This window comes from Hyalella azteca, unplaced genomic scaffold (genome assembly GCF_000764305.2).
Source record: "Hyalella azteca isolate HAZT.00-mixed unplaced genomic scaffold, Hazt_2.0.2 contig14215, whole genome shotgun sequence".
NCBI lineage: Eukaryota > Metazoa > Arthropoda > Malacostraca > Amphipoda > Hyalellidae > Hyalella > Hyalella azteca.
Genome location: NW_025944107.1, coordinates 373,962 through 396,852, shown reverse-complemented (window position 1 = coordinate 396,852; position 22,891 = coordinate 373,962). Strand labels below are relative to the sequence as shown.

Here is a 22,891-nt window from a genome sequence, read left to right as displayed (position 1 = left end):
GGCATACATCTTTCAACGAATATACGTGAAAATTTTGTTGGTCATTTTTTTTTGCACGGAAGTCTGAAAAACATTCAAAGCAAATAATTTAAGCCTCAAAAACGTTTATTTATGCTAAACGCTCGATGAGCGTAAGTGTAATTTTCCCGACATAAATGAAAGAGAAACAATCCTAATGACAAATTTACTACGAATATCTCTCGTGCTCTATATATAACGGAAACAAAATATTATTGTCTGTAACTGTAATTATTACTTTAATGCCGGTTATGAGAAACAATCTTAATGGCAAATTTTCTACGAATATTTCTCGTGCTTTATATATAATGGAAACAAAAGATTATTGTTCGTAATTTTGATTACTCTTTTAATTTCGGTATAAATTCGAATCGCAAGTCAAAATGTGTTGCTTAATTTCGTCTAAAATTTGTGCTTCGTCGGATATTTTTCATCTCTTCTATTAGAGTTATAACCGAGAAGAATTCTCCTAAGATTTTGTTTCATTCCTGCTTATATTTAGCTTAAAATAGATCGAAGTGTTTGTCTTTTTCTTCCTCAGAGGATAGTTAAAGTGACTACAAAAATGGAATTTAAAACTTCAGAAACGTACCGAAAATTACTGAAAAAATTCAGATACCGTCTAGGCCTCTACCCGAGAGTTGCTACAATCTGCCTAAAGTTTTACTGATGCTGCTTGGCCACCGGAACAAAATCAAATTTTGGTCATTATATAACCCTTTCCGATTTTTTTTACGCCAGAGATTATGAGACGAGTTGGCCGAGCCGAGTCATACCGAGCTTGCAAGTTGCCTATAGCGGCTGATCTTCAAACCCTGAACCGAAGCGGACATATGAGCGGCTGGCTCACGCGATCCCCGAGTCCTGGGCGGCACCTATAATGCAGTGTTCGGCCCGCATCTAAATCATGCGTTGTAATGCTTCCGTTAGAAATTGGTTCTGTATCAATTGGATGAACTAATTACTTCTAAAATCTATAGAATATGCAAAACGTATTTCACGAGCCAGGCCAACTCAGTAGGGCTGACTGCAGCTTCTTGCACAAGACTGCAGCTTCTTGCACACTTATTGCACAAGACTGCAGCTTCTTGCACAAGACCGCGCCACGGACTACAAACTGTACGTTGGTGCCGTGCGCACACCTGTATGTCACCTGTTGCTGCGCTCAGTGTCGCCAGTTTTCAAGATTACGACAGTTACATTAAAAAATTATTTGCTTACTGAGGTTGAGTTGATGCTCAAAAGTAATTCTTCGTTTGCGAAAAAGCAAGTAGCAACCATTTCATAATGAAATAAGAATTTTTCTCGAAAAAATTTGTTCAGCACCGACTCGTGAGCAAAAATCCAGCACCGACTCCGTGGATTTTTTTCGATCAGATATTCTTCTCTTATTACAATGTAAGTGATTTTCGTTTGTTTTGCTGGATCGTTTCAACTATTAATGCAGCAGTTTTAGAACTCTTCATTGCCCTCCAGTTTGTTAACTTTGCTTATCATTTTTCACCACTCCTAATTAGTACAGTTCAATTACATTTCTAACTGCTTACTGCACAAACGAGTTAGCTACATTTTAAAGTTTCGATTGGTTTCTCATCTTTCCTACATAAATTGCTTGGAGCAAGATGAGAATATTGTTGGCAAATACGTGGCTTTTTGTGAAATGCTGTTTGAGAAAAATGTAGATTTATTCCAGATCAGCTCTGAAGTATGGCAAGCAGCATTTTGTCATGCAGGCATTTTTCGACTGGTTAAGTTTTCAGCCACAAGAGTTGGTGGGAAACTAAGTGCAACAAATACGGTCAACACGAATACAATTTACACAGGGATGATTCACTCCACCAATATGATGCCATTCCTGTTCGAGGGTCGCTATGATCGAGGATCTTGGGAACGCCTGTACTCATATTGGCTTATGCTCACGACTGCAATGCATTTTTTCTATCTTCATAAATTGTAACCTTATTTTCTTCGTTTCAGAGTTTCGGTGGGAGTCTATGACAATTTTTATTTTGGTTCAATGAGTGTATATGTGCTGTCATTTGGAATGGTTTATAATATTTTGATTAATATTTTCAATCCTGCCTGCCTTCCGCAGTCATTGTTTCTTGCCCAGTCGAACTAAGAGGGATTCCGCCAAGTTTATTTTGAACACTGTCATACCGAGCTTTGGTAACAAAGTTATCTTTTTCCGAGCTGTGAACTTGCGTGCTCCCAAGCGTCTGCAGCAGAGGCTTGTTGTTGGTCTCTGGCAGCAGCAATATCAGGAAGGCTGCCAGACCGGCGAAAATTGCGTAGATGGTCAAGGGCAGCCATGATAGGCCTGCAGGCTGGAAAAAGCGCGGATGGATAATTAGTGATGGATAATTTTAAGCAATGCAGTTTACACGGTTGTTCGTATTCTGTACTGCAAACGCCGAAAGGTCAGATCATTCAATGCGTAACTTGATAGAATTAATCATCAATCTTCTATTGAACTCGGTAGTAAAATTTTCGCAACATAGAACTTGTGTGATAATAATATTGTACAGATAGAGACAAAGTGAACATCTTGCGTAAAAATGCAAATAGCCAGAATTTCCTTTATTTATCATTCCTTATTAAACTCTTTTTCAATTGATTTTTCTCGAGGTTTGGGCGAACTGAAAGAATTTTAGATATATATCGGTTCAGTTTAATTGCCTCATCGACGTGAAAAATTTATTCTAGAAGCGCGTTTAAACAAATAGTTAGTTTTTGTATTCAATATATGACCTTCCCGACTAACGGAATCACAAATAAATTATGAAACTGTTGAGGACTAATGTTATGAATCGAGGCAATTCATTCCATCACCTTTTTATCCAATGTAAGATTCATCATAAGCTGTGCAGATAATTGTTTCAAATGTGGTTGTTAGCCTTGGTTCACACCTACTGCCAGTCACGATCCAGTCCAATATTTTCTAATGTATTTCTATAGAAGCATTAAAATCATACGTGCAAGGAGGCACCTGCCATGCCAGGTACAGTCCAACCACGATCAAGGCAAACGATATTTTAACCGGGCGTGACTGCAACTTCGCCAATTATTATTTTTTGTCAACATACCAGATTTTAGCAGGTAAACGAAATCGAACATATTCATACGAGACACCATCTACCCGACTTGTCAAATCTGGGATGCTGCTCGGACTGGCATAGCACATGAAATGAAAGGAACAGAAGTGAGGGCGACCCGTGACCGGACCGAACATATGGATGCACCTGCATAGCAGGGAACGGACCGTGACTGGCAGATGCCTGGCACGTGCCCGGCAGTATGGGGTAAGTCAAGACTAAACCACCATAGGATCGGCAGGACTTCAGCAACAAATATCTCGATGTATCATAAGTGAATATCTCAATTATATGATATAACAGTGTTTCAAAATGCAATATAATGAACACGAACCAGTATAATTTTCAGCAACGGGGGTATGATTTCCCCAACGCTGCAGGTGAAAATAGCCAAGCTGGTGCCCAGAGATCGAAGAGAAGTGGGGAACAGTTCGCCACAGAACAACATATTCACCTGTGAACAAGATGGGAACCTCAATGAAACAAATCTAATTGTCATTTGGTTAACTCAAATGTAACAAAAAATTTTAAATACTTCTGAACAATTCAACTTAATTTATAATTCTTCATGAATTGGTTTAATTTAGTTTTTTCATTCAGAGTAACGATTATATATTGCATCTCAAGCTTAAGAATATTAGCATGTTTGAGCTGATTGATTTTTAAACATTGGTTTCATGCCGTCCATATCAAGTAAAACCCTCATTTTTATTTTGATTTTGCTGGTTAGCAGCTAGGAGTCATTTCAAGAATTTAATATTTATATGGTATACGGCGTTAATCAGATCTACTGTACTGTACACCGATGAACTGATATACTCGAGCCCAGCGGAGCCGAGCGCCACAGCAAAAAGTGGAGGACACCGCTCGGCTAGCCTTTAATTTGTTCGGCTCGGCTAGCCTTTAATTTGTTCGGCTCGGCTAGCCTTTAATTTGTTCGGCTCGGCTCGCCTTTAATTTGTTCGGCTTGGCTCACCTTGATTTTGCTCGGCTCGGCTCGTTAGGCCCCATACACTGGCGCATTTGGTACGTTTAAAGTGATTAGAGTAGGAATTACGAGACTAGGATGTGATTTTTGAGAGAATACGATTACCAAGATAAAGGGCAAAGTAGGTTTTCTTGTTCATGGAGGGGGGTTGTTTAGGGTAAAAATCAAAGCGACGCGCGTCCGGGTTGCGGGGTATATATATGTAAGTTGCAGGGCGTTCGTCAATCGTCAGGAGTCAGTTCTGGAGTCGCAAGCTATAGGCAGTGAGTCTTGAGCGAGTTGGCAATCTAAACTGCCGCGGGGTAGTTACCTGCATTTGGCTGCGTGACCAAGTTGGTGGCCAGTGTAGTTAGTGTTGAAGTGAAAGTCGATACTGCCAAGGGAAACGTACGCTTACGAACGACGGGATTTAATATGTACAAGCCGACAGAATCTTTACAGAAGGATTTCGAGGATACTCCCGAACGATCCTCTTGACGACTCGAGTTGATCAGCTAATGGTGAGAGAGCCACTCGACAGTCTACGTTCCAGCATCGTTCTGACTCAGCCGTTTTTTGAATCTCCAGTCCCAGAATTGACTCTAGTCACTCCAAAGAAGGTCGAGAGTCTGCGCCAGCACAGCCGCATCAAGTACACTTGGGAGACGCCAACACAATGATTTACTATCAACTACGGCAGAGCAAGTTACGGCGAAGTCGACCAGCCCTCAGTACAGTCGAAGTCGATCAGCCCATATCACACTAGACTCCATCAATAACTACGGCGGAGTCAACTAGCCCCAGTGTCCGTCCCGAACCCAGTGATGCACCAGTTGGGAAACTTAAGATAGGCAGTTCTTTTATTCGACGCTGTCAAATTTCTGTTCGTAGGCCTGTGTCTGATTCATTATTTCAGTGTTATTACCATTATTAATTACACTGTCCGATTTTTTATAATATAGGTCGTGTTAAATCTTTCCATGTGTTGTCATTTATCCTTTTGTTAACTCGTGAAGAGTAATAAAAACTGAAGAGTAATAACTCAGATTGATCAACGTAAAATATTAGGCTATAGGAAAAATTACTTTAATCAGAAGATGGCCAAATTAGACTCGCCAGCCGATTAGATTCCATTGTGTATGAGGCCCTGGAGCTGCCATGCGGAGGTCGCTTCAGACCTTTTCTCATTTTACCTTTAATAAATTATGTGATTTGAGAATATTTGATAATGATACGGCAGTGCAAATGTTAATACGGTTGGTATTTCAATGCAATATCCTGATTGTTATTGACGGACCAGTAAAACTTTAAAAATAATCGTGTTCTTCAGATTTGATCTCCAAATATAACTTGACGTTAGTGTATTCAAAGTCATTTCCAATTAAATAGAAACTTATTTGAAACACTTGATTCCAAAAGTACTAAAACCCCTGTGTGTCTCTCGGACAATTTACAAATGTAAACCGGGCTAGCTACTTTTTCTCTTGCTATACAAAAGATTACTTGATTAATAAAGAAATTCGATTCGTGACAACTTTGAATACTCGTATTATCTTTTAAAATCGAACAGGACTAAGGATTAAAAAACAGGATTAAACAGGCAGATGTGGGCAGTAGCGCGCTACATGTAGCGGCCGCTACTAGCGGCCGCTACATTTTCAGTAGCGGTAGCGGCACTACATTTACGGCAATGTAGTGGTAGCGGTAGCGCCCGCTACATATTTAAGTAGCGATACGAGGTTTTGCCGCTACAGCGCTACCGCTACATTTATAGATAAAGCCTTTAGATTTTACTTAAGGGGGGGGTATACCCTCCAGAAAAACTTCCGCATTTACTAACGGATCTTTCTGAAATTTCACACATATATGTAAAACCAAAATACAAGAACATTTTGTTCGTATGATTTTTTTCGGAAAAACTAATAGAAAACGTGAAATTTATAGAAAACGGACAAAAAGGGGTACTGCAGAAATCTATCTCCTCCTAGGGTTTTCAAGCTACAACATTGAGACGCATACCATTCGATGCGTAAAGACCATACCTATCGAGTTATCGAGCCCTTTTTTATTTTTGCCTGTAATTTTTACATGCATTTTTCCGTTTTCTTATCATTTTTTCTCATTTTCTTCAAAATTTTCCCCCTTCCCCTCATTTTGAATCCAAACTATGCACAAATCTAAAAAAAGGCTCGATAAATCGATAGGTATGGTCTTTACGAATCGAATGGTATATGTCTCATCGCCGTAGCTTCAAAACTCTAGGAGGAGATAGGTTTGCCGTGGAATAAGTGTGAATGTTCAGGAGAGCGCGACAAAGCCCCGAGCGCATCGCAATAGGCACTCAATGTAGCAAGGATGCAAAACTAAGCTTTATAGGAGATTGATTTCAGTCAAGGATGGTGGGAGCGACTGCATGCACACCTCCTCATACGACGCCAGGCGGGTAACTAAGGTGCACCTCAAGCCGACACTCTATTTAAAGTGCGCGCAGCTAATTTCCTCCTATTCTGTTTGTTAAAGAACTCCCTACCCTCCCTTTCACGATCTGTCGTGAACGCATTAATCAACGTACAGAGATGGTAATGGTACCATTGGATAGGGCAGAATGTCAGCTTTAAGATGAGACTAAAAACCGGAAAAGCCAAATCCGAAAACTTTAGGGTATACGCCCCCCTTAAGTTGTTACCAGTTACCACTTACATGTATTTTTTCATGTTTTAGTTTGCTTACAGTTATTTTTATGTTTCACCTTCCCTACATGGATGTCTACTTGAATCTATATATAAAAAATAAGTCTTTTATTTGTATATATATGTGGATACTTTTTGAGATTGGTAGATTAAAGTAGACATCCATGCAGGGAAGGTAAAACATGAAAATAAAATGTATAAAAAAAAATTTTAAAGACCACGTTTTTCATGTGGACTAAAAAGTAGAAAATAATTTTTCGGCAGCTACTGATCTCTGTTTGCTTTCATTCTCTTGATCTTTTGTATTTCAGTTGAAATATTTTACAACATCTAAAACGGAAAACGTGGGGCGCATCTTCATTTAGGCATGCCTTAATTTCAATTTTGAATTCAACCACTATTTCGAATTTCTCTATCACTATTCGTTACTACTCCATATACCTTTGATTTGATAGTGAGCTATTTAATGGTGAACTATTTAGATACTTAATGCATTTTCTTTTCAAATGTCTTAATATGCCTCTTAAATTGATTAGATATGGTCCACGCGTTCATTTACAATTCTCAAAATTTGATTCTTTTAAAATTTTCACATACCCTGACCTGCGTTATTCATGATTCATATCTTTACTTGCTTGAATTACTTATACACATTTCAAACTACCTATATTGGATGAAACATGATAAATCAATATACCAACAGTAAATAACAAAATTTGCTCAAATCAAATATATCAGCAATACGCTTATCAAATGTTCAATCATTTCAAGTAATCACTAAACAATTAAATACATATGCGCCCCACGTTTTTCGTTTTAGATGTTGTAAAATATTTTAACTGAAATACAAAAGACTAAGAGAATGAAAGCAAACAGAGATCAGTAGCTGCCGAAAAATTATTTTCTACTTTTTAGTCCACATGAAATACGTGGTCTTTAAAATTTTTTTTTATACATTTTATTTTCTACTTTTTAGTTTTATGTTAGTTTGTATGCTTGTGCTGATCAAATCTTGCAATCGAAATTTCAATTTCCTTTTTATAAAGAATAAGAACAACACAACTTTTCTAAGTACTTATAAATTTAGCTTATGGTTTATTTATTTTATTTTTATTTATTTATGGTGCGAGAATTAACCGCGTTTGTTAGTTCTGAAAATCGCCGCTTTAGGGGGAATGGCACTGCGATCGATTAAAGGAAAACAAATTTCCACTTCGAAAATTAATTTGTTTATAATAGTGATAAATACGCCTGGAAACGTGCAACAAATTATTGATTATTGTATTGTCATCGGGAGCTGAGCTTCCCTTAAAGTTTCAGAGCGCTAGCTAGCGGGAAAGTTGGTGAAATGTCGATTGCATGATTTGATCATCACAAACAGACAGACAGACGGACACGAAAGCGAGCTAAGAAAAACGTGGTAATAAGTAAATAACTAACTTCTATTTACTGTATCTAACCACAGCAACCAGTACTAGTTTGGTTAGGTTAATTGCAATAAAGTTGAATTGATATGTTTTGAAAATGTTTTATTCTCATTTAATGTTTATGAGTAAATCCCAATAACAGAACAATAAATATTAAAAGATTTCTAATAAATTTGGCCATTGTAGCGGCTAATGTAGCGCGCTACATTTTACTGTAGCGGTAACGGTAGCGCCCGTTACAATCTAGTGGATGTAGCGGTAGCGGTAGCGCCCGCTACATTTAGAGCATGTAGCGGTAGCGGTAGCGGCGCTACATTTCAAAGTAGCGCTGCCCAGCTCTGCAAATAGGATTAAAAATCGAACAGGAGATCGAAGTGCGTAGTTGAAGATGCATGCAAGTTTTGCAAAGAGACCTCGTTGAGAGAAGATGATCAGATGGTCATCTGTGAACACTGCGAGGATTTCATTTGCATCAGTTGCGCGAAGCTGAGCTCTGAAGAATACTCATTCCTACAGAAAACAGAGTCGTTTCACTGGTTCTGTAGCGACTGCGAGAAACCGACTCTCCGTGCCAGGAAAAGCGAGAAGCAGATGGAAGAGAATCAGCCTCCCTGAAGATATTGTTGACGCTCCGAGTATGAACGCGTTCAAGAACAGACTAGACAAGGCCATGCATGAGCATATGTTAAGTCTTAAAATGCCTCGTACCCTACGGAACAACTTATATCTAGAAGCGATTTTAAATCTACCGTCCGTAAGGCCAGTCTAGTCAAGAAAAGTACTTGAATCGGCGACAGGCCTATCCAGGCCTATTCTTTAATGCCGAAGATACTATACTATACTATACTATACTATCTTGAACTCAAATTTAAATGCTAAATATCAGTTGGTCACACAGATGGTGTGTAATATAACTTAATCAATAAAGTTGTATAGTTAACGTATATTCGTACCTGATAAACGCTGCTGATCATCGTGTACCCAAGCGAGACGAGTAAAATCTGCGACCAATCTGGAATTTGTTCCATCAAGTTATTACTATTCTTTAAACATTTATGCATTTGTTTGTTAATTTTTCATCTATGCATATTCAAACTTTTCAGAGTAGTGATACACGCTAAGTTTCATTGCAAAATGAAAGCACTAAGATGAGACACTACTAGTACTATTCAAAATAAAATTTGAGAGCTTCTTGGCAAATTATGACTTGTCTAACATATAACTGGTGTTTTCGTTTTTACAAATAATAAATTTTATCATTATCATTAAAACGTTCTCATGTCTCAGATCGCAGTGTTTCTTACAAGCTTCTACTATATTCGTTTGGCCCCTTATTTTTAGATATCTGATAACAAGTTTTAATTTTAATCTACCCACGTCCCACAAATATCGATTAAATTTTTCGATCTCCATTATTTTCATACATATTCACATAGCTCACATTTTGTCAGCATTTTCCTCCGATCATGGATACTAAAGTGCGTAAATCTAGTAGCTACTCACAATTTTGGTATCCTGTGACATTGAGAACCACGACGGTGATTTGCAGAGCACATGCGAGAAGAAGTCCTCCTATGAGGAACTTTTTTCTGCCTAGCCTCGCAGTGATGGGAGCCGCGACCGTATAGGCAGGGATTTCCGCAAGACCCAACACGGCCATACCCACATAGGGTGAGCTAACGGGCAAAGGTGCAACCATGAATTGCATATTTTTTGCGGGCAAGCAAGTCGTGTCATTTTGGGATTCATTTTTTTTGTATGTGCCTGTGCAGTAAGCACATTTGGAATAAAGCATAGGTAGACAGTCTTAAACTGATTTTTCACCCCTTTGACGTACGGGAATTGGTCAGCGCTGAGTGGTATGCTGATGTACAGGCAACCCTGCATCAGCCCCACAGGCAACAGAATGCCGGTCACTCTGCGCAGGTACGGCGACGACACCAGAGACTTGATGCGGGACAAGAACGTAGAAGATGGTTCCTCCTCACAATCTTTCTGCGGTTTAGGTAATGAGCTTCCTTTTAAATCGCAAGTTCAACGAGAATTTTATAACCGAGAAAACTCCAAGTAAATTCATTATGGGTTCATTAAAAATATGTATGCAAGAGTTAAAACGTTTTCGAGCCAACTCCATCATTAGCTGAAACATTTATTGAATACAAGTAAAATCAACAGAGAAAAGGCACATTTATGCAAAAGAGGTTACTACTTACGTACCTAAATAGCACACCAAGTAACATCAAAACTAGTGTCACTAGATTGCTTGAATCGTAGATTAACTAGAAATATAAAAGCGAAGAAAACTCCACAAAAATTCAACATATCTATGTTTAAAACGTTTCGGAGACCAGTTCCATCGTCAGTTCGATAAATCTAGAACACAAATACAGTCATAAAATTAATAAAGTTTGGAGTCAAAAGAAAAAAACTCAGAAGGTAAAAACTTAAATTTAACTTAAAGTAAATACCTATCTATTCACAATTTCTAATGGATAAGAACTATAGGCTGCATTCAAATTATGCATCTCTTTAAAAATATACAATGATTCCAAAATACGCAGATCGGAAGCACCAGAACTATGAGCTAAAACCTTAAAGTCAGTGTCGGACACTGGAACGTTGCACTGTTCGGCGTGAGTGCGCACAGCCCAATTAGGAGGGCGCGATAGTAACTGCCCAGTCCTATAACTCTTGCCTCTATGCTCAGCGACCCTAGTGTAAAGGTTTCGTGCCGTCATTCAACGTACACAGATGCACATCGTACACAACTAAATTTATAAACTAGGGTCTAGGGACGATCGCATGTGAGAAGGGAGGATATCTTTGTACCTAAGAAACGAACCTATTTTGAAATCATTCACCAGTAAGATACGAAGATTAATGTCAAGAAAGTATTTCATAAACAAATCTTTCAATTCTCTTGACATAACTTCGGACGCATGACCGAAGTATGGAAAAGAACAGTAAACAACGTTTCTACTATCTGGCTCTGTAACAACTTCACTGCATCGCTTAGACATGAATTTCTTAATCTGGGTAAACACCAAGCAAGAAGAAAATCCATTTAAGCAAGAAGATATTGCGCAAAAATTCAAATTCAGAATGCATGGCATGGAAAGTCGAGCAAATACGAAAGCCGCGGTGTAATAGTGTTTTGAGACTGTTCAACTCGAATCTAAAAGAACAAAGACCGAAAAAGCTGGTGCTTAGGCCGATGAAAGTTGATTTCCTGAAAACAGATGTTTGAAAACGGCCATTAGATTTAGTAATATTGCAGTCTAGAAAGGGCAAACTATTGTTCGATTCAAGTTCCACAGTAAATTTAATAGAATTATGTTTCACGTTTAGGTAATAACAAAAAATTATATGAGAGGGATGTTTAAAAATAAGAAAGGTGCCATCGAAGCATCTGTTAGAAAAAATTGGTTTAAAATCAGACGGATAATTGGTCACCCATGGAACCTCGCGAAAACACAAAAATATTCGCAAAGGTTGGGCCGAGGGGAAGACCCATACCAAAACCATCAATTTGCCTGTAAAATTTACCAGCAAATATGAAAATCGAATTTAGAACTGATAATTCCAGCAGGGATTTAAAAAAATTGCGGTTCAAACCAATAAAAATGTCATGAATATCTTGAAACAGAGTATTTAGACAGATCTCTATAGTTTCAAAAGGCGGGATACTTGTAAATAAATTTTTCACGTCAAGAGAGGCCATTGTGAAATGCTGAACGTCAGTAAAATCCTTCAAGCGGTCAACAAAAGTATAAGGATTGTCAACTGGATACTGGTTAATTGTAAGACAGTTTAAGACAGGAACTAAAAACTTAGCCAGTTAAGTTATGTCAAGAGAATTAAAAGATTCGTTTATGAAATACTTTCCTGACATTAATCTTCGTATCTTACTGGTGAATAATTTCAAAATAGGTTCGTTTTTTAGGTACAAAGATATCATCCCTTCTCACATGCGATCGTCCATAGTTTATAAATTTAGTTGTGCATGATGTGCATCCGTGTACGTTGGAATGACGGCAGGCAACCTTTACACTAGGGTCGCTGAGCATAGAGGGATGAGTTATAGGACTGGGCAGTTACTATCGCGCCCTCCTCATTAGGCTGTGCGCACTCACGCCGAATAGTGCAACATTCCAGTGTCTGACACTGACTTTAAGGTCTTACCTCATAGTTCTGGTACTTCCGATCTGCGCATTTTGGAATCATTGTATATTTCTAAAGTAGAGCCTAATTTAAATGCAGCCTATAGTTCTTATCCATTAGAAATTGTGAATAGATGAGTATTTACTTTATTATTCTGCCCTTTGCCTGTAAATTTATGTTTTTAACTTCTGTGTTTTTTTCTTTTGACTCCAAACTTTTTTAATTTTCTGACTGTATTTGTGTTCTAGATTTATCGAACTGACAATGGACTGTATTTGTGTTCTAGATTTATCGAACTGACAATGGAGCTGGTCTCCGAAACGTTTTCAATATAAGTATTAAAATCAATTGGCTGCTTAAGTCGCGTATTTACCAGGAATTTAAAAGCAAAGAAAATAGCCAAAAATTTCACCATTTCTTATAAGAGAAAACGTTTCGGAGTCCAGCTCCTTCGTCAGTTCAAAACCTAGAACACAGGTACAAGCAATTAGTAACCTAAAATTCACATTCAAACAATTCACCTAAACTTGAGGACATTAGAACTAAAATCGAAGATAACAGAAATAAAAATGAGATGACATGTACCTGTGTTCTAGGTTTTGAACTGACGATGGAGCTGGACTCCGAAACGTTTTCTCTTATAAGAAATGGTGAAATTTTTGGCTATTTTCTTTGCTTCTAAATTCCTGGTTTTCAATATAGATATACTGAATTTTTGTGGAGTTTTCTTCGCTTCTAGATTTTTACATCCAAACTATTGATAATTATTTATGCAGAAGTTACTTGGCGCTTCCTTTTTTATTAAATTCTCTAGGTGTGTAGGAATTGGCTATGATTCTCTTGATGAGCATTGAGAAGGAAATAATGATTATTTTCCTAATTTTCGTCTGATCAAGTCTGACAAATATACGCTTAATCGAAAAAAGGCTATACCAATGAAAAAAAACATATTCATAGTAAAAACACCTAACACTGTATCGCTAACACTCGTGAACTCGTGATACTGTAAGCTAAGACACAATTTTAAAATTGGCGACTAAGTTAACCCCTTAAATGTTTACCATATTAATGCCTTCCAAGACGCCCATCAAATTGTCCGGCAAGTTGTACGTCGTTTTGTTCCACTTCGCGACTCGGAGCAGCGATGCTTCGGCTTCTTTAAGTCGTCCCCGAGTAACTAGCCAACGTGGAGAGTCTTTCAGTAATCTGCGCATAGATTGGAAAATGATAAAATTAAGGTACAGTCGGATTATATTTGTCTATGTTCTTCCAGAAGTATTTAATGTCATTGAGTTTTTGATGTTGCCAACTTTGCCAACTTGTGAGCATAAAAAAATAAGTTAGTCAAGGGACCTTCGTGAAGAATGCATACTAATGTTAGTAAAGTGGATGACAGGAATAGTACATATAACACATGAATTTACTCACATAGGATTACTTAAAAGGAGCAGCAATACAATGGGGAAGGAGCCAGCTAGTTGGAACATCTGCCAGTCCGGACATACATAACCTAGTCCGGCTAACAGACTGATCATTATGGCCCACGGCAGAGATACGCACACGCCATAGGTGGACCGCATGGGCATCGGGCAGAATTCTAAACCTGCAAAGCAATCCGGATTGAGAGAACAATTATTTCGCAATAACGGTCAGTAAACATTTTATACAACATAACGCAAATAATTAATTTCATTGTATGACCTAGTGGTGTCGGCATTTCTTAGAGCAAGTTGGCCTTTCGTCGATTCCTCACCACCTAGTCACCTTGCTGATTTCGACCAGAATTGTTTAATACCAGTTGCGGGTTTCGAACCCACAACTCACTGCTTCCATTTATGTAATATTAATCATTCGGTCACCCCTAGTCCGGAACTCCCCTATAGAAGTGACACAGAGCTCCAAATATTAGGACTGTTTGAACATTATATTGATGCAAGACATAGATGTAATAGATTGATTGATTGCCGGCGATTGGATTGATTGAAGACACAGATTGCATGATCGCCGACATAGATGAGGCAGTGAACCACGCCTCTGCATCATCATTCGCGGACGACACCACCAGGATACTAATGACCATAACGGACAGGAGAGAAGCGAGAGGTTGCAAGAAGACCTCCCTGCAATATATGACTGGGCCCAAGTGAACAACATGCAGTTGAACGGGACTAAGTTTGAGGTTTTGAGATTCAGAGGTAACGAAAGAGCGTGTATGGAGCACCGCTACCTAGCACCTGACAACTCGGAAATCGAAGAGAAGCGAATCGTTCGCGATCTGGAGTGTTGATGAATTTCTCAGGTCAATTTTGATGATTACATAACGGCAATAACCGCAAGAGGTAGGCGACAGATGGGGTGGATCTGGCGGACGTTCAGAACAAGAGAAGCGGAACCAATGATCAAACTCTTTAGAGCCCTTGTAATTCCAATTCTTGAATACTGCTGCCAGCTCTGGACCCCGTTCACACTCGGCGCCGTGCGACAACTGAAAGGTGTCCAGCGAACCTTCACTTCCAGGATCAGAGGGATGGATGAGTTGAACTACTGGGAGAGGTTAATGCGCCTGGGTTTGTACTCTCTGCAGAGAAGACGGGAGAGGTATGTCATTCTGTACACATGGAAGATATTAACCCGAATGGTGCCAAGCTTGAAACTTCGTGTGCGAGACCTTGAGGATTGAGGCACATCACAACGAGAGAAGGTGGAGACTGTGAAAGATTCCCCCACTACCTAACAGATCTGCTGTCAGATCAGGGTTGGCAATGATTAAATCAAACTGATTAAATCATGTGATTAAATCTTTTGATTTTTATAAAAATCATGATTTTTATTTTTTATATATTTTAATATATTGAGTGGCAGTCTTTTAATTTAATTTTAGGTATTGTTATTCATGGTTTAGTATAAATGTACTATGAAAAATTGGAATATAAACCTGTTGCCTTTAGTATGTATTACGTTCCAAAAAAATGTATGTTATTGCTACAGAGGCATCGAGTGTTGCAATACATTGTACATAGCTAGCAGCTTAGCTAATTCTTATAAGGCTATAAGTAGTCTTTAACTAACTATTTGATTATTTGTTATATATTAAGTACATCATACAATTTACATGTGTTAGCTAGCTTATATAAGAAAGGTTGGTTGATTGTCAGCGATTGATGATTGTATAGACCTTTTAGGCATTTAGAAAGATTGTCCACCCTAATATGAGTATTCTAATTAAAATATTTTATTTCAATCTTTAAATTTGTGAATTTATAACTAGAAATAAAACAATTACAGTTATAAAACTAGATATAAAATAATTAAATGCAGTGAATGGAAATAAAATGTTTGAATTGTGTACATGTTTATTTCAAAGTGTTAGCTTTTCTCATAACATAAGTCTCGTTTCAAGCAGTTTGAGGTTTGTTTGGTTGTCGTAAAGTTTATGTTTAAGTATTGGTTTATCAGTCTGAATCAAATGGGAACAGTGCAGTCAGTCACTCAGTCACTACTAGTCGGTGTGTTTAGTAGAGGGTAGAGTCTGGTAGATTTATAGGACATAAAACTAGTAGATCTATTGATAGTGCAGCGCACTGTTGACTGTGCTATCAGCTACCTATCTGTTATGTGACCCTCTAATGTTTAGAAGATCCGCATTCCTGAAGTGTTGTTGTATATTGAAGCCAGTTAAATGGTCAATATTTAGCTCGTTACCTTGCTCCATATAAACTTTACAAAGCTAATGAATAGACTTATCAATAATTGTTTACCCAAAAGTCCCAAAGTGGTAAACACCAACCTGGTCATGCTTGAAGGCAATAACTGCCCATTTTGGCCATCCATATACTGTTATTGTTAGTAGGCTAATTGCAATATAAAAAAATAACATTTTAAAAAGATAAAAAGCTGAAAAAATATAAAAAATCATGAAAAAAGTAAAAAATCATTGATTTTTGATTTTTTTTTATTAAAAAAATAAAATAAATCACCAACCCTGAATCAGATTTCAACCCCAGCGGGAAGGATCACTTTCCGTGGCAGGGCCGAGGCTGTTTAACGTCCTACCAAAGGTTCTAAGAGTGGGGGATCGACTTCACCCTGGAGACCTTCAAGAGACGACTGGACGTGTTCCTGGGCACAATCCCAGATCGACCCCCCTTGCAACACTACCAGCGGCGAGAAGCAAGCAACAGCATCGTGCAACAGCTGGCCCAAATGAGGGCGGATGAGCGATAATCAGAGGCGGCGATCCATCGTGGCCTGGGACTGCTACGTCCGAAACAAATACCAAGGATACCAAGCATGCTAAACATCAACGTTACAATTTAGCTGCTGCAAAATAGGACATCCCATCAACACGCTGGAGGTTAAGGGCATTGCCAGCCCTCTCTACATGATCGCAGTAACTTACCTATGGTGTACACAGGCGAAATTATAAACATTGTGAAGAATCCGATGAAGAATCGGCAGATGAGGATGCTTGTCAGGTTCGGTATAGTGACTAGGAGTGTGGTGAAAAATGTCACCAGTGCCGAGCCGTACCACACGGTGGGTTGTCGACCGAGCCTGGCGAAACACGTGCATTATGAAGTCATATCTCGTAACTTTTACTGTGATTGTTAATAGCATTCCACGTCGATTGAAGGAAATCTGAAATTTTAGCTGTAATATCTATTTCTGTAAGTATTAAGATCACTTGGCTACTTTAGTCGCAAATTCACCAGGAATTTAAAAGTAAAGAAAATAGACAAAAAGTTCACCATTACTTATAAGAGAAAACGTTTCAGAGTCCAGCTCCATTGTCAGTTCAAAACCTAGAACACAAGTACAAACAATTAGTAGCCTAAAATTCACACGCAAACAATTCATCTAAACATGAAGACATTAGAACTAAAATTGGAAACAAAACAAAAAAATGTGGAGAAGGTACTATCTATTTACAATTTGTAGAAGGTAGGAACTGAATGCGGCATTTAAACTGTGCTTCTGTTTGAAAATATATAATGATTCTAAAATTCGTAGGTCAGAAACACCGGTTGTGGAGGCTAAAACTCTGAGGAATTGAAAGATCTATTCCCTAAATACCTCCCGAATGTAAATCTTCATGTACTGCTAGTGAAAAATTTCAAAATTAGCTCGATTTTCAAGTACAAAGATCCTCTTCGTGTTCTTATGCGATCATCCCTAGTTTATCAATATAGTTGTGCGCAGTGCGCATCTGCGTATGTTGGTATGACATCGCGCAATTTTTATACTAGGCTTGCAAAGCAAAGTCCTGCAAAGAGGCAGGAGGTAAAGAACAGAAAACATAATTGCGCATCCCCCTCATTCAGCCGTACGTATTCATGCCGAGCAGTGCAACGTCCCGATGTCCAATAGTGATTTTAGAGTTCTAGCCTCCACAACCGGTGTTTCTGACCTACGAATTTTAGAATCATTATATATTTTCAAACAGAAGCCCAGTTTAAATGCCGTATTCAGTTTCTATCCTCTACAAATTGTAAATAGATAGTGCCTTCTCCACATGTTATCTCATTTTTATTTGTTTTATTTCCGATTTTAGTTCTAATGTCTTCAAGTTTAGGTGAATTGTTTGAGTGTGAGTTTTAGGCTACTAATTGTTTGTACCTGTGTTCTAGGTTTTGAACTGACGATGGAGCTGGACTCCGAAACGTTTTCTCTTATTAGAAATGATGAACTTTTTGGCTATTTTCTTTACTTCTAAATTTCTGGCTATTTCTGTAACATAAGGATTAGTCGCTTCATTTGATTCTTAATCTAACTCTAGGAGAATGTCATGGTGTAGTGGCCCTTTACTGACTAATACCGATGAATAGCGAATGCTTCTATGATTTGCAGCTGATATTTCTTTACAAGCGAGACAATACCCGGACCTCAAGAGGCAAAACATTCTAATCCCTCACTTGTCGGCCAGCAGCCCCCCGAAAGGACAGCCCACCATGCTGCCAATTGTGAACAGCATTTGAAAGAGCTCCCGGACGTAGGCTTTCGAACACACCAACTCAAACTGTAGCGAGGCGTTACATATGTTACAATGGTAATTAAAATAAGATCATAATATTTTGTTAATTTCTCAAGTTCCTATTGAACTGCTTTTCGAGGCACTGACTCGTAGTATTCATCCAGAAACGTCTATGGTTTACAATATTTTTATTTTAAACCTATTAAATGCTATCATAAATATGCAATTTCATTTGATCAATTAGAATGGCTCCAATGTTGAAGTATATAGGTTAAAATTGGAAAATTTAAGTATTTAACTATTCACACTCATCTTCGACAAATCTATAAGTATTTATAATTACTTGCCTCTTCTGTCAGGGTGAAGTGATAAATTTCATGCGAAAATTGATAAAGTTTGCAGCTCCGTGTTTCGTTTGACTCTCCTCCCGCCGACGCCACGACGCATTCCGAACTACTTTTAGGAATAATCAAGATTATATTGCTCACTCATTTAGATTTATTCTCTGGTTAACAATATAAGAAAATATAGCTCATTTAAGTTTTGTCTTGATAATATAGCTCACTTTTCCTCGAAATATGGAATGACTTTTCTTAATAATTAACGATTCCCCAGAACGAAGCATTACTTCTTCCTATTCCACATGATGTCTTATGCACAGTAAAGCAAAACTTTACCTAATGTTGCTTGAGAAATCAATTGATTAGGCCTCATCGTTACCCTATCAGCATGAATTAGTAAACGTCTAAGTGTAATTTCATTACACTATAAATTATGACCTGGTAACTTCCCCATGCATTAGTCATGCTAAGGACTCACGTGTTGGTTACAATGACGTCGGATTGATGGCGGTCGAGACATGTAAACTGAACTGGCGGAGCTATGAACTGGGATCCAAGAAGATTGATCACCTCGGACATTGGTCCTGTAGGTTGCCCATTAAGGAGAATGCGTTAGATTTGTAACTGTTTATGTTAAATGTGTGAAATATGTAAAATTACTGTGCGGAAAAGCTTGAAATTTCAGGCGTGGAATAGATGGAATTTCTATGCTACATGGCTTATTTGTCAGCAGGTCGAAGGAGAAATTCGATTAGAAAATCAGATTCTGGTGGTTCCATTAGAAGTTGAATCATGTTCACGGAATGATTTTTTTATAAATCGGATTGAATTGCATGCAAGAACCAAATAATTCAGCCAAGCAACAACCTAGATATTTTCGTTACACATCCATCTTTTGGGCGGTTACGGCTGAACAAATTGAACTGATCGTAAGAAATTAAACTGATTATATTTAAGTTTGAGTATCCACGACCCCAAACTGGTGTCGGGTTCCGAGTATGATCAGCTGCACCAGTATACTCAATGTTTGTACAATCAACCTAGACACTTGGTTTTCATTTAGTAATTTTAGGTGCAAAATCTCACGGTAGTAAAAAATTTGATTTTGTCCTACCATTTCCTTTTCAATTTTTTATTAGTGTTAGTGAAAGAAAATGCCCCTTCAAAAATTTATTGAATAACCCTGTCAAAATTTTCGTGCCGATTAAGGTCGTTTTAGAGGAACTATATTCGGCTTAGGGGTGAATCAGGAGCAAGTCGGCCACGTAGGGTGTTTTGCTTCTATGTACCTGTCTCTTATACACATCTTTAATTATCGGATATAGTTTAAAAAGCCGTCGGTGAGTGTCTGTTGGGATTACGAACTCATAAATATTTATTGTGCTGTGCCACTTAAGCAAGCCATTGTTTAACGGTGAGTAGCTAAAAAAATAAAATTCAGTACTCACTGAAGTGAGTGACAGAGAGCGCATTTTCTCGTCGACGAAAACGTGCTCATGGNTTTTAAGCATTTTTCATATTCGGCCGTGTCTGTCCCGAACGTCTAGATGTGTATAAGAGACAGCCCCACGATCGCCCCAAGCTCGACGAGTAATTTCACAAGATTCCATTTCGGCGCTTATTTCGCTACGGCAACCGGAACCTAATGCGGACATAGAGCTTCTAATTTACCCGGCCATAAGAACCTGGGGCGTCCGTGTGCCAGCGGCTGACAGGTCTTCGAATTTCGATAGGGAAGGTTACTCATATCCACCTGCCCAGTCGAAATCCAGACTAATTGGGAGCCGTTTTCGGGAGTCACATGCTCTAGAAGCCGAATCTGCATCTGACTCCCGAAATAAGCGGCTGAACAGACTGTCCCACGCTCACCCTGCTCAGTAGCTGACACGAGTTCTTAGCGCAAGCGTAATCAGCCCCTGATTCAGAAACTCAGACGATGCAAGAGTAGGCTAGGCGCACGAACTTCTACACGCGTGCGTTTCAACACTCGTGCATTGCGTGTACGTCAACGTATGGGCGTTACGTTTTTTTGATTTAAATGTTTATTTTTTTTTTGTTCAAGCAAACCGCTTCGACACTTTTGGAGCGAAATTTCATGGTCGCGCCAGCGCTTGCTCGAGCTTCATTACGCGTACAATGATTGTCCATCATCACGCGACCATTACGTGTATTTAATTAACACGCGTACGTTGTCTTCGATCCGCATGCCGTGCGTTCATGTCAAGACACTTGCGAAACGTTTCCGTGAACACTCCTGCATTACGCTTGTGCGAACTCCCTTGCGATATATGTACATGAAAACGCGTGCATTGCTTAATTGTACGTCAAGGCGCGCGTGTTTTGCTTGTGTTCACCAAAACACCAACGTTTCAGAGACAGGGCTACCAAAACAATCCCCTTTATACTCCCTATTAAGGAGTGGGGGTTTTCAACTACCCGGCTTGAGACTATAGCTGAGCAGTGAGGTAGTTCGGACTGCGGAGGCGCTGATGTTGAGCAGTGGTATACAGTTCTTCGTCCCGTTTGAACGTCGGTTGATACACGCATCTCATTTGAATTGTGCAATCTTATCGTGTATAGTGAAGTCTACAACTTGCAAACAACTCAGTGATAAAAACTGAATGTTACCGTTTTTGACATTTTCAGCAATACAAATTCCTTAGTTTTTGCTGTCCAGTGTTTTTTAGAGTGAAGTTCCTTGCAATACTACTCGTCGGCAGGCGGCATTCATCATGACTACGCAATTGTGCTTTCAAGATTTTTGCAGAGGTAGAAATTTCCAACTTTGGGTATATTAACAAGAGCGTGTTATTTTAAGCTGCTCCTGTTCCTAAGCTTAAAGTTCTAATTTCTAAATCAACACGTCAACTGGATCAATTTGTGAAATCGAAAGTTAATCATTGCCTACGAGGCTACTCAACAGTCGATTTCGCGGTCAGTATTCGTCGGTATTCTCGCCACTGGGCGGTTCAGCTCTGAATATGATGGAACAAGTTGCTAAGCGTATTCCTCTTATTCGCAAGTAAGTTAGTCGCTCTTGTTCCGTTAATATGTACCTACTCGTTGAATCATCACGTTTCATGATGGAGTTCATTTAAGTATATGTATGAATTTGATTATTTCTGAAGAACTACAAATTATCCGAGAATAGATTCAGGAAATTTCCATCGAGCTCAGCAATATTGGAATGGTCACTGAATTAGACGTTAGAAATACTTCTGTTCTTCATTTTTCAGCAGTTGTTTGCAATATTTTCAGGCCCTGGTAAAATTGTTTGCTATACGAATGGTTTTTTTCAACAGAAGAACTGTTCAATTCGGGCATATGTCAGCATGCTTGAGCTTATTGCTCAAGCAGAAGATAGCTTACGAACTATCGCTTACCAGGAGCCCATCAGTGAGCAACATATTTGACTCGAGGATTTCACAAAACTTTCGTATATTCCGCTATTTATTTGATTGTCACTCCAGGAATTTGGAGTGCAGTCGATAACTTTAATGCTTGAGAAGAACTACATGTGAAACTCTATACTGTTCTTGCAGCAACCGACGATGGATACAGAAAGATCCTAATTTGCTATGAAATGTGAACTGAAAGCTGAAATCGAGTTACTGCCGTAACTCGATTTTGTAAAGATTCGAGTTTTGTGCTTCTTTATGCTTCTCCATTCTATTGTGTGCATGGTCTCTTATTCGTCAGTGGACGCAGAATTTCGAGGCCCTTGCAGAACTGTATGCTCGATAGAAATTTAATGTTACGAAAGTTACCTGAAATGATACGGCAAATAATTCAACGATAATTTTAAACACAACGTTGTTCATTCAGCAGGTTACATGGATGGAATACAAGAAATGGGCTTGACATGCATTAGCTCGAATCAGTAATATTGATGTATCGATTGAATTTTTTTATTTGCGATTATTGCCCTCATGTCTAACCGATCCATGTCAAAATAGTTACTAATTGTAGGCGTCTATGGATGAAAATTGAGCCTCTGATAGACTGCTCTGATCTTACAATTAAGCGAGTAGTACTAGACTGCATATAGATAGCGTACAGAGATTCAAATGCATCTCTTTCCCCTATTATATGGGGGAAAGGGAGGGGGCATTTTCTAACGCAATTTTCAGATTCGGCTATGTCCGTCCAGAACGTATCAGGTACCAAATACGCGCGCCCCGCAGTCGCCCCACGGTTGTCAAGAAATAGACCGGGTCCTAA

At 38.7% G+C, this 22,891-nt stretch overlaps 2 protein-coding genes across 2 annotated transcripts in view; both read right to left on the bottom strand.

Annotated features, from left to right (window-relative positions):
- LOC108668801 (organic cation transporter protein) overlaps window positions 1–22,891 on the bottom strand; it is a 106,476-nt gene that overhangs the window by 26,257 nt on the left and 57,328 nt on the right. The gene's annotated exons all lie outside the window — the stretch shown is intronic.
- Window positions 1,341–13,846, bottom strand: LOC108668789 (solute carrier family 22 member 15-like). Its single transcript, XM_018156043.2, has 7 exons — window positions 13,787–13,846; window positions 13,420–13,564; window positions 10,035–10,192; window positions 9,701–9,873; window positions 9,151–9,209; window positions 3,448–3,567; window positions 1,341–2,345 (listed from the first exon to the last, which is right to left on the bottom strand). The coding sequence occupies exons 1-7, from the start codon at window positions 13,843–13,845 to the stop codon at window positions 2,091–2,093; spliced, it is 969 nt and encodes a 322-aa protein (XP_018011532.2). The 5' UTR covers window position 13,846; the 3' UTR covers window positions 1,341–2,090.

Bases quoted from the DNA above. Each gene is read 5' to 3' on its own strand.
- LOC108668789 (XM_018156043.2), bottom strand. From the start codon at position 13,845: ATGTTCCAACTAGCTGGCTCCTTCCCCATTGTATTGCTGCTCCTTTTA. The intron at 9,874-10,034 runs GTACGTCAAAGG...TTTGCCCGTTAG, and splicing joins CTCAGCGCTGACCAATTCCC to CTCACCCTATGTGGGTATGG. The intron at 3,568-9,150 runs GTACGAATATAC...TCTTGTTCACAG, and splicing joins TGATCAGCAGCGTTTATCAG to GTGAATATGTTGTTCTGTGG.